Source organism: Rattus norvegicus, chromosome 14, assembly GCF_036323735.1.
Source record: "Rattus norvegicus strain BN/NHsdMcwi chromosome 14, GRCr8, whole genome shotgun sequence".
Lineage (NCBI taxonomy): Eukaryota > Metazoa > Chordata > Mammalia > Rodentia > Muridae > Rattus > Rattus norvegicus.
Genome location: NC_086032.1, coordinates 100,592,934 through 100,605,025, shown reverse-complemented (window position 1 = coordinate 100,605,025; position 12,092 = coordinate 100,592,934). Strand labels below are relative to the sequence as shown.

The following is a 12,092-nucleotide window of genomic DNA, read 5'->3' as shown; positions in this document are numbered from 1 at the left end:
TACTCAAGCCATAAGACCAAGAAAAACAATACGTTGTAGTTTTAGCCTCTTAGTTCTGGGACGGGTTATATGTTTCTTTGTTTTTAGATAATCATTTTGTGATTTAAGCTCCTCTGGAGCTTACTTTGTAATCCAGGCTGGCATCAAATTTGCAGCAGTCCTGCCTCTGCCTCTGCCTCTGCCTCTGCCTCTGCCTCTGCCTCTGCCTCTGCCTCTGCCTCTGCCTCTGCCTCTGCCTCTGCCTCTGCCTCTGCCTCTGCCTCTGCCTCTGCCTCTGCCTCTGCCTCTGCCTCTGCCTCTGCCTCTGCCTCTGCCTCCTGCATGCTGCGATTACAAGACTGAGCCACCATGCGGGCTTTAGGGTAATGGATTAATCAGCAGTTGATGTAGAAAACAGCCTGTGTTAACTAAAGCAACTCTAAGGAGACCATCCCAAACTTCAGATGCAGAAGCTCAACTTTAACATGTTTCATATCCTATTTACAGAAGAAATTATTTAGGAAAAAAATAGCTTCAACCGTTATAAAGATTTAATTGCCATTGCCAGAAGTAAGTAAGCATTGGTTAAATAAACACAGACCTTGCAGCTTCTCCAACTAGACTGCTTCGGACAAAAATATAATTAGGGCCTTCCAGGTGGATATGTTTCTAATTCGTCCATCAGTGGATCCACTTGCAGTTTCTTACTCCTCACCACCAGGAAACCTTTTCCATGTGTAGACTTAGGGTAGACCAGATGGCTTTGATGACCTCATCTAGTTTAGAAATGTCATACATGACCCAGATTGCAGTTCTTGGGAGAGCAGAGTCCATTTCTCTTGGGGCCACTCTCTTGTGTAGACACAAAGCTGTAAGAAAGTACATCTGAACCAGGACACCCATTTTAATTAAAAATGGCCTCCTTGGGGACAGTTGCACATCATATAGGCCTAAGCTTTTTGGAAAGCTTAGTACATGCTCTTTCCGACCAACACTTAGCAAAAGCTATATGTGGAAAGATTTCCTTACAGGCTTCCAACATGCTCAGCTAAAAGCGATGCTTTGAGTCTCACTGCACTGTGCTTTGCTTCTTTTTATCATTCAGACCATCTGTGATGAAGTATATTTTGTTAACTCAGAAAACCTCAATTTCTGTAAGACTTTGAAATGAAGCATTAACGTATTTTTAATGTTTTGTGCAACATTATGGTTTGGGAGGCTTCTCATTTCTGTTATTAAACAGAAAGCCTGCCATCTAAGCGTCTCGCAAGAAGCTATTTTTACACTCATAATCTTTAAAGACGCTTATGTAAAGAAGTACTTTGAACTCTTTTGGTATGATTTTAGCTCAGCCTAAAGCTTGACAATAATGTAATTTGTGAGGGTGGCCGATCCCAACCTGTCAGAGATGCTGCAGGAAGATACATAAATCAGCCAGCATCTCATCTGAGACGGGGTTAGAAATCCACATTGCCCAGTAGTCCCTGGCATGTGGTCTGGTTTCTTAAAACCATAGTAGGCCCCAGACACTAAGGATTTAGAACACAGTGCATCTTCAAAATAGTTTTCTAAACCTCCTTGTGCTGCAGATGGGTAAACAGAGGCTACACATTCTAACGGGGATATCCTTTCCTCTGTTGCTTTTCTAGTCATAAATGTGCTTTCTGGAGAAAGAGCATCACGCAAGAGTTTGTGGAAAAGGCAGGGTGCTGGGCAGCACGGCGGTTCACCTGTGTCAGAATACGAGTTTCACACGTGTTGTTTTCCAGTCACCAGTGATCGTGTTAATACCTGAAACACCATTTCAGACTAACCATTTGCAGCTAGAGCAAGTTGGATGCGGATTCGAAATTCAGATTTTCTAATTCCTAACAAAAATCATACGGCTTAGCATCTCTAGTCATTAGTTTCTAGTTAAAGGGGTCATAATGTCTCCTGCCAAACGTCAATATAGCTTCACTGACCAGCGTCACTAGTTCCGCTGCCTGAACTTCCAGCAGCTGCTACGACCATTACCATTACTAATTTCCTAGAGAGGACAGAACCTTCCGTGCACCCACAAGGGATCCAAGTGAAACTGGAGTGCAACCTCTTGACTGTTAATCCAGCATGGCTCTCCCTGCATGCCGCGGCGTCCTCCTCCTTTAAATGCTAGAGCAAACATTCTTATATGAGGCCTTCATGTTCCTTGGAGTGGGGTGCAAAAATGGAAGACTCCTTAAAAGGTTGCCATTTAAACTTCTTAGAACAGTAAAACCATTGCACTCAGTTTTGATAATCTATTATGTCCATGCTGCTTCTGAGGGTAGATTCCATCCTCTTGACCTAAGGATACAGCCTTGCCCTAATTTTGCTTCTGGCATCCCAAAAATTTTCCAGAGAGAGTTTTACTGATCGTGATGTTACATTTATTTTCTTAGAAAACAGGATATGTGCTAAACTCTGGAGTGACCTTGAACTTTTAGAACTTGACTGGTGTACTTCAGCTTGGTGCTGAAATGGCCCCACACCCCGAACACTTACATGACTTGGAATTGTTATAAAGCAGGGAGAAGCCCCTTATTTTATTGTTTGTTTAAATATATGATTTTTTTTGCCCTTTTATAAAACTGAATAAAAATTAATTTCTTTCTTTGAGGTATCAGAATGACTTATAATTTTTGTTCTTAAAGTTGAAGTGTGTCTGATTTTTTTTCTCCACCTCCCCACCCCAAGATATTTCTTATTACATATATCTAGCTGGCAGTTCTGGAACTGACTAGGTAGCACAGGCTGGTCTCAAACTCACTGTGATTCCCCTGCCTCAGCCTCTAAAGTTCCGGGATTAAAGGTATGTGCCAGTCTTCCTCACTTGAATGTACGTCTTAATTTGAAATATTGGCTAAAATGCTTACCTTTTGGACTCAGGCAGACTAGATTCTAGTTTCCTCCTCCTTTACATGCTACAGGAAACATTCTTATCTGAGGCCTTCTCAGTCCTTGGGGTGGGGTGCAGAAATGGAAGAGTCTTTTTTAAGGATTGCCATTTAAATTTCTTAGAACAGCAAAACCAATGCACTTAGTTTTGAAAATCTATTATGTTGGGCCTCTGTGGTTAGCTACTATGCCTGTGCGGAAAGCATTCAAATATCCCAATTCATTTGTGTGAGAACATTTCAATCTCTGGTAGCTAATGGCAAAGCTTCTTCCCATATTTAAGTAGGGAAACGTAAACACAAGAACATGATTATTCAGTAGAATCAATTTCAGGATGACCCTGCTATAGACAACAGTGAAATTCCAGGCTTTATTTCTTTTTAAGCCATGACTGTATACTTAATAAGGAAGAGAACCATGAGAATTACCTTCCTGAGGCTAAGGGAGCTCTTTAGTATCAATGGTGAAATCCTGGGGTGAATAGGAAGATCTTTGAACAAACCTTGATAGAAATGATACAATCCTCGCTATTACAGAAGTGAAGAAATGCTGGGTCTTCTTTCTCCAGTAGACTGGAACTTAGTGGTTTTAATGAGAAAGAGTGGGTATACTGAAGGGTTTCTCAGCCTACAGCTGTACTTATGACTTAGCAAACACCATTCCTGTGCTTTTAACAAACACATAAGCATTAGTAAAGCTCCACGTGACTCAGTAGAACTTCTACCTACTTTTGAAAGTACTTACCCCATATGCAAATACAAGTTGGTTAATTTCCAACAGATGGCTTTAGCAGACTCAAGAGGTCTTAAAGTTGGCACCAGAAGAGTCGGCAACTTTAAAGAGAAGTCTAACATTTCCTGACTGCTGTCCTGAATTCCAAAGGTGTTCACTACGGTCAAAAAGGAGATCTTCTTTCCAAGGTCAGAGGAAACGAATCAGTCATTAAATGCTTGAACACAAGAATAAAAACCTGAATTTGGATCATCATCAGCTATTAAGAAGCCACATGCTCCAAAAGATGCCCCAACATATAACAAAGACACGTGCTTCACTATGTTCATCGCAGCCTTATTTATAATAGCCAGAAGCTGGAAAGAACCCAGATGCCCTTCAAAGGAGGAATGGATACAGAAAACATGGTACATCTACACAATGGAATATTACTCAGCTATCAAAAACAATGACTTTATGAAATTCATAGGCAAATGGATGGAACTGGAAAATATCATCCTGAGTGAGGTAACCCAATCACAGAAAAACACACATGGTATGCACTCATTGATAAGTGGATATTAGCCCAAATGCTCGAATTACCCTACATGCACAGAACAAATGAAACTCAAGACGGATGATCAAAATGCAAATGCTTCACTCCTTCTTTAAAAGGGAAACAAGAATACCCTTGGCAGGGAATAGAGAGGCAAAGATTAAAACAGACACAGAAGGAACACCCATTCAGAGCCTGCCCCACATGTGGCCCATGCATATACAGCCATCCAATTAGACAAGATGGATGAAGCAAAAAAGTGCAGGCTGACAGGAACCGGATGTAGATCTCTCCTGAGAGATAGAACCAGAATACAGCAAATACATAGGCAAATGTCAGCAGCAAACCACTGAACTGAGAATGGGACCCCCCATTGAAGGAAGACCTTGAAGGGGCTTGAGACCCCATATGAACAACAATGCCAACCAACCAGAACTTCTAGGACTAAGGCACTACCCAAAGACTATACATGAACTGACCCTGGGCTCCAACCTCATAGGTAGCAATGAATATCCTAGTAAGAGCACCAGTGGAAGGGGAAGCCCTTGGTCCTGCCAAGACTGAACCCCCAGTGAACGTGATTGTTGGGGGGAGGGTGGTAATGGGGGGAGGATGGGGAGGGGAACACCCATAAAGAAGGGGAGGGGTTGGGGGAGGGGGAGGGGTTAGGGAATGTTGGCCCAGAAACCGGGAAAGGGAATAACAATTGAAATGTAAATAAGAAATACTCAAGTTAATAAAGATGAAAAGAAAAATAAATAAATAAATAAAAGAAGCCACATATAGCCTGCAATCCTAGCACTGGTGAAAGACCCCAGCTTAGCAGCAGTAACGCCATTTTGCAAGGCTGTACTTAAGATGACTGGTTCAGGGAAAGGTTAGAACACTGAGTACACAGCGGCTGCCAAACAAGATGTGTTTGGTTGAAGGCCTGGCAACAGGAGGACTGCCGTTGAGCACCTGACAATGAGAAAAGCCCCGGGAGAGGTCCCACACCCTGGTGGGGGGCCGAGTCAGCCGTTATGTTCCAAGAAGGTAGCTAAGAAACTTGCCCCCGGGCTGAACCCTTGGGGGGCCGAGTCAGCCGTTATGTTTCAGGAAGGTAGCTAGGAAACTTGCCCCCGGGCTAAACCCTTGCCATATTAGAATCCACCAATTATATCCCTGTAACCATGCATCTGCTTCTGTATGCTTGCTTCTGCTCCCCAAAATCCTATAAAAGCCCATCCTTGGTTCCGTGGGGCGCGCCAGTCCCCCGAGTGACTGAAGCGCCCGCAGGTGCCTGTGCCTGTGTATCCCGACAATAAACCAAATCCTCTTGCTGATTGCATCCTGTGGTGTCTCAGTCTGGTCTTTGGAGTTGGAGGGTCTCCATCCTGAGGGAAAGTTCTCCCTGAGAGCTTTTCATTTGGTGCATTGGCCGGGAAAGGAGATCCTCCACCCAGGGACCACCGACCACCCACTGGGAGGTAAGCCGGCCGGCGTCTGTCTGTCTGTCTAATTTTGTCTCGTTCTGCCTTATTCTGTCTGTTCTGTGAGCGCTCAGCCAGGTCTGTTCTGTGAGCGCTCAGCCAGGTCTGTTCTGTGAGCGCTCAGCCAGGTCTGTTCTGTGAGCGCTCAGCCAGGTTGTTTGGAATTTGGGCGGGACGAAGAAGGAGCTGACGAGCTCGGACTTCTCGCCCCGCAGCCCTGGAAGACGTTCCAAGGGTGTTGGGGCCCGACTTTTCGGGGCCCAATCTGGGAGAGGAGAAAGATCCGGACTAACGGCACTCTGTCTGTATTTTTGGCTTTCAGAGGGCCCCGGACCTTTACCACCTCCATCTGACTTTTTGCTTTCAGTTTGGTACCAAAGCCGTGCAGCACGCCTGTCTGTTGTTTGTTTGACTGTTGGTGTTGTTTGTTTTCTCTGTGTTCTAATCTTCCTTAGAACTAACATGGGACAGTCCCTAACAATGCCCCTAAGTCTCACTCTTGATCATTGGGAAGACGTCCACGACCGGACACACAACCAGTCCGTCGAGGTTAAAAAAAAAAAAAAAAAAAAGGAAAAGGGCAGACTCTCTACACATCCGAGTGGCCCACTTTCGGAGCAGGATGGCCAGTGAATGGCACATTTAATAAGATCATTATTTTACAGGTTAAAGATCGGGTCGTCCACGGACATCCTGACCAGGTTTCTTATATTATCACTTGAGAGAGTCTCGCCTTAACCCCCCCCCAGGCGGAACCCTTCGTGGACCCGAATTGGCCTCCCCTCAACCCCCAGCCTGTCCCCTCGGCCCCGCCCGGTCTGCCGGCCACGTCTTAAGAAACCTGTCCTCCCGGCAGACCCAAACTCCCCTCTCATAGATCTTCTCTCTGACAGGCCCGGCTGAAACGGAGGAGGCAGAGCCGCCGGCCAGATCAGTTGCCGGGCCACAGTCTGATAAGGGTTTCTCCCCTGTCGCAGGGAGATTGCGCAATAAGCACGAGGTGGTGCCAGATACAACCTCCCAGGCTTTCCCACTTAGACAGGGAACCGGTGGCCAGACCCAATACTGGCCGTTTTCAGCAGCTGACATTTACAATTGGAAACAACACAACCCTTCTTTCTCCAAAGATCCAATGGCACTCACCGACCTAATAGGATCTGTTTTACTTACCCACCAGCCTACTTGGGATGACTGCCAACAGCTCTTACAGGCCCTCTTAACCTCAGAAAAAAAAAAAAAAACAAGGAGTGTTCCTAGAGGCCAGAAAGCATGTTCTGGGAGATGATGGGCGTCCCACCCAGCTGCCTGAGGACCAAACTGGGATTTTAATACAGCTGAAGGTAAGGGACACCTACGCCTTTATCGCCAGTTGCTTCTAGCGGGTCTCCGAGGGGCTATACGACGCCCTACTAATTTGGCTCAGGTAAAACAGGTATTACAGGAAACAGGGGAAACTCCCTCCGCCTTTCTAGAGAGACTTAAGGAGGCCTACCGTATGTACACTCCCTATGACCCAGATGACCCAGGACAAATGACGAGTGTCTCTATGTCCTTCATCTGGCAGGCTGCTCCAGATATCAGGACTAAGTTACAGAGGTTAGAAAATTTGCAGGGCTATACATTACAGGATTTACTTAAAGAAGCTGAAAAGATTTTTAATAAGAGAGAGAATTGAGTCGAATCTTGGCCGCCGTAGTTCAGGGCCAAGAAAGGAAGGGAGATAGGGGGGAGCTCGAAAGGGGCTGAAGCTGGATAAAGATCAATGTGCCTATTACAAAGAGAAAGGGCACTGGGCCAGAGAGTGCCCCAAGAAGCCTGGCGGACCCCGAAAGCCTTGACCACGAACCTCCCTCTTGGCTCTAGATAAAGATTAGGGAGGTCAGGGCCAGGAGCCCCCCCGCCCTGAGCCCAGGGTAATGCTTAAAGTTGGGGGGCAGCCGGTTACTTTCCTGGTAGACACAGGAGCCCAGCATTCAGTCCTCACCCAAGCTTCAGGACAACTCAGCGACCGGACGGCCTGGGTACAAAGAGCTACTGGTGAGAAACAATACCGATGGACTACGGACCGCCGGGTTCAGCTGGCTACCGGTAAGGTGACCCATTCCTTCTTACATGTTCCGGACTGCCCGTACCCTCTGCTGGGCCGTGATCTGCTCACCAAACTAAAAGCACAAATTCATTTTGAGAAAGGAGGGGCCCGAATAACTGGCCCCCACGGAACTCCCCTTCAAGTTCTATGAATATAGACTATATGAACTGGGACAGGACAAGCCACAATCCCTAGAAATAGACACTTGGGTCACGAATTTTCCACTGGCTTGGACAGAGACTGGTGGGTTGGGGTTGGCGCTCCAACAGCCCCCCTTAATTATACAGTTAAAGGCCACTACAACTCCAGTCTCCATAAAACAATACCCCCTGTCACATGAAGCTTATCAAGGTATAAGGCCTCACATTACGAGGCTTCTGGATCAAGGCATCCTAGTCCCCTGCCGGTCGCCTTGGAATACGCCTCTTCTGCCTGTTAAGAAACCCGACACTAGAGATTATAGGCCAATACAAGACTTGAGAAAGGTCAACAAGAGGATAGAAGATATTCATCCGACTGTTCCAAACCCTTACAATTTGCTCAGTAACTGTTCATCGATGAGAAACAGGGGTATGCTAAAGGGGTCCTAACACAAAGGTTGGGACCCTGGAAACGCCCTGTGGCCTACCTGTCTAAGAAATTGGACCCTGTGGCCTCCGGCTGGCCACCGTGCCTAAGGATGGTGGCTGCTATTGTTGTCCTGATCAAGGATGCTGGAAAATTGACTTTGGGACAGCCACTCACCATCCTAACACCCCACGCAGTGGAGGCCTTGGTAAAACAGCCCCCAGACCGCTGGCTCTCTAATTCCCACATGACCCACTACCAAGCCTTGTTACTGGATGCAGAACGGGTTCAGTTTGGGCCCGTAGTCGCCCTCAATCCTGCCACCTTGCTTCCCCTACCAGAGGAGGCAGAACAACATGACTGCCTACAAATCCTCACAGAAGTACATGGAACCAGGCCGGACCTATCGGACCAGCCTCTTCAGAATGCTGACCACACATGGTACACGGATGACAACAGCTTCTTGGCAGAGGGAGAGCGAAAGGCTGGAGCTGCGGTCACTACGGAGGACAAAGTGATTTGGGCGAAAGCCCTGCCTGCTGGTACCTCCGCACAACGGGCTGAACTCATCGCCTTGACTCAGGCGCTCAAGATGACAAAAGGTAAGAGGCTAAATATATATACAGACAGCCGTTATGCCTTTGCCACAGCACACATCCACGGGGAGATCTACCGGAGGCGGGGGCTGCTCACATCTGAGGGTAAAGATATGGCTAAAATTCTGGCCCTCTTAGAAGCCCTATTCTTGCCCAAAAGACTGAGTATTATACATTGTCCAGGACACCAGAAAGGACACAACCCAGAGGCACGAGGAAACCGGCTGGCCGATGCCACGGCGAGAGAAGCGGCCATGAGCAAACAAATCTTGCCCTTAAATAGCCCAGACCAACCCACACCCCCACCAGTGGGACAAACCAGTTGGGTTTATGCCCATGAGGACATAGAGCTCCTAGAAAAAAAAAAATGGGGGCCATCTACCACCCTCAACTAAAACAGTGGGTCTACAAAGGACTTTTGAATTGATCTCCTTTTTACATAAATTAACCCATTTGGGGTTTAAGAAGATAAAAACCTTACTAGATAGGGAAGAGATAAATCTGTGTTTTTTTTTGAATCGGGACAAAGCGATACAAAAGGTGACTGAGAGTTACAAAGCGTGCGCTCAGGTTAACCCGGAAAGGACCATGATTGGACAAGGAGTTCGTCCTAGGGGACACCGTCCCGACATCCATTGAGAAATTGATTTTACTGAAATTAAACCAGGTATATATGGATACAAGTATCTCCTAGTGTTTGTAGACACCTTCTCAGGATGGGTCGAAGCCTTCCCCACAAAACACGAGACTACAAAAATGGTCACCAAGAAGCTCCTCGAGGAAATCTTTCCCAGGTATGACATGCCTCAAGCGTTGGGGTCGGACAACGGGCCCGCTTTCGTCTCCCAAGTAAGTCAGTTGGTGGCCAAATTGCTGGGGATTGATTAAAAATTACATTGTGCCTATAGACCCCAGAGTTCAGGTCAGGTAGAACACATGAATAGAACAATTAAGGAGACTTTATCCAAACTTACGCTTGCAACTGGCTCAAAGGATTGGGTGGCCCTCCTTCCCCTAGTTCTATATCGGGCCCGGAATACCCCGGGCCCCCATGGTCTAACTCCTTTTAAAATAATATATGAAACACCACCCCCATTTGTCCATTTCTTTGATTCAAACATTGCTGATTTTGCTGACAGCCCTTCTCTGAGGGCCCATTTACAGGCCCTACAGATTGTACAGAGAGACGTCTGGAGACCTTTGGCCGCTGCTTACCAGGACAAGCTTGAGCATCCGGTGGTGCCACACCCGTTCCAGATTGGAGACACCGTGTGGGTGCACAGACACCAGACCAAGAATCTCGAGCCACGGTGAAAAGGACCCTACACCGTCCTCCTGACTACCCCGACCGCCCTAAAGGTAGACGGAGTCTCGGCTTAGATCCACACACCACACGTCAAGGCAGTCCGGTCTGAGGAATTGACTAATCACAACACTACACCCCAGACATGGAGAGTTCAGCGCATTCCAAACCCCTTAAAGTTAAAACTCCTACGTGGCTCCTCCTAGCCCTTTTGTGGCCTAGAGTCAGTGGGGGAATAAGCCCCCACCAGACAGAAATTTCTTGACCAAGTCGAGTGAAAGATTTCACTCAAAGTTAGCAAAAAAATGGGGGAATGAAAGACCCCAGCTTAGCAGCAGTAACGCCATTTTGCAAGGCTGTACTTAAGATGACTGGTTCAGGGAAAGGTTAGAACACTGAGTACACAGCGGCTGCCAAACAAGATGTGTTTGGTTGAAGGCCTGGCAACAGGAGGACTGCCGTTGAGCACCTGACAATGAGAAAAGCCCCGGGAGAGGTCCCACACCCTGGTGGGGGGCCGAGTCAGCCGTTATGTTCCAAGAAGGTAGCTAAGAAACTTGCCCCCGGGCTGAACCCTTGGGGGGCCGAGTCAGCCGTTATGTTTCAGGAAGGTAGCTAGGAAACTTGCCCCCGGGCTAAACCCTTGCCATATTAGAATCCACCAATTATATCCCTGTAACCATGCATCTGCTTCTGTATGCTTGCTTCTGCTCCCCAAAATCCTATAAAAGCCCATCCTTGGTTCCGTGGGGCGCGCCAGTCCCCCGAGTGACTGAAGCGCCCGCAGGTGCCTGTGCCTGTGTATCCCGACAATAAACCAAATCCTCTTGCTGATTGCATCCTGTGGTGTCTCAGTCTGGTCTTTGGAGTTGGAGGGTCTCCATCCTGAGGGAAAGTTCTCCCTGAGAGCTTTTCACTGGGAAGCCGAGACAGGAGGACCCCTGGAACTCACAGGCTATATAGTCTGGCTAAGTCAGTGAGCTCCAGGTGCAGTGAGAAACTTTGCCTCAAAAAATAATGTGCCCTTGCCCTTCATCGTGCATCAGAAGTGGAAAGTCAGTTCCTAATTTGAAGACATCATGAACTTCAGACACAGGACCCAGAGTTGGACTTTCTTACTTGAAGACCTTCTTCCTGAAGACTGGTTTTCATGGCATTAAAGGGCACCATGTAAGCTGCCAAGGAAGGGAAGCAACCAATAATCCTATGGAGCTACAATGCCTATGAACCACAACAACAACCAGTGTGGCATGATAGTCCTAAGGAAGCAATAGCGGCCTGCACACCTTAGCAGTAACCAACAGCTCTCTAATTACACTTAAGACCTGCTCAACCAGAGGGAGACCATGCCTGGTGCTGGAAGCATACCCAGTGAAGTCACAGATCTTCACGACGTACCTACAACTACCACTTAAACCAGCACTTAAATGCAACACGCCCAATGGTTTTTTTTTTTTTTTTTTTTTTGTTGGTTTGTTTGAAACATACGAACAAACAAACTCGTATTCGTAACAAATTTAAACATTCAACTTACCAATGAAGGCTCGGGAGCCAGATTCTAAGGTGAAAGCCTGCTAGCTCAGAGAGGCAGAGAGAGCACCCAGCTGACCTTCCTCCTCCACCAATGTAAACCAGCATAATCCCTACCTACATACGAAATGTGTCCCTCTAGCCACAGATGGATATATTCCTAAGCCCCCATCAAGGAAACTTCTCTTTGCAGCGAGTGGAAGCCACAACTTATCAAAACTCAGAGTTGTGGGGTTCAGTCCCACCTGGTTCATTTATAGGTCTCGTTGCAGGGTAACCTGGAAACTGATGCTAGACACTGGTCTGTTAGTTAACTTGAGTTTAACTTAGGTCAGGTTCTCTAAGACAGAGTCTGGACCCAAAAGATCTGGTC

The 12,092-nt window shown here is 47.0% G+C and overlaps 1 protein-coding gene across 2 annotated transcripts; it reads left to right on the top strand.

Moving 5' to 3' along the window:
* The first annotated feature begins 4,973 nt into the window (after nucleotides 1–4,973).
* Nucleotides 4,974–11,028, top strand: LOC134481801 (uncharacterized). 2 transcript variants are annotated; one of them, XR_010057623.1, is made up of 2 exons: nucleotides 4,974–9,680; nucleotides 10,026–11,028. XR_010057623.1 is itself a non-coding variant. In XM_063273795.1 (2 exons), the coding sequence occupies exons 1-2, from the start codon at nucleotides 8,403–8,405 to the stop codon at nucleotides 9,279–9,281; spliced, it is 702 nt and encodes a 233-aa protein (XP_063129865.1). In that variant the 5' UTR covers nucleotides 4,974–8,402; the 3' UTR covers nucleotides 9,282–11,028. The 2 variants fall into 2 exon arrangements, 1 of the variants encoding a protein (XP_063129865.1); XM_063273795.1 differs by having other exon boundaries at nucleotides 4,974–8,892; nucleotides 9,070–11,028.
* The last annotated feature ends 1,064 nt before the right edge of the window (nucleotides 11,029–12,092 follow it).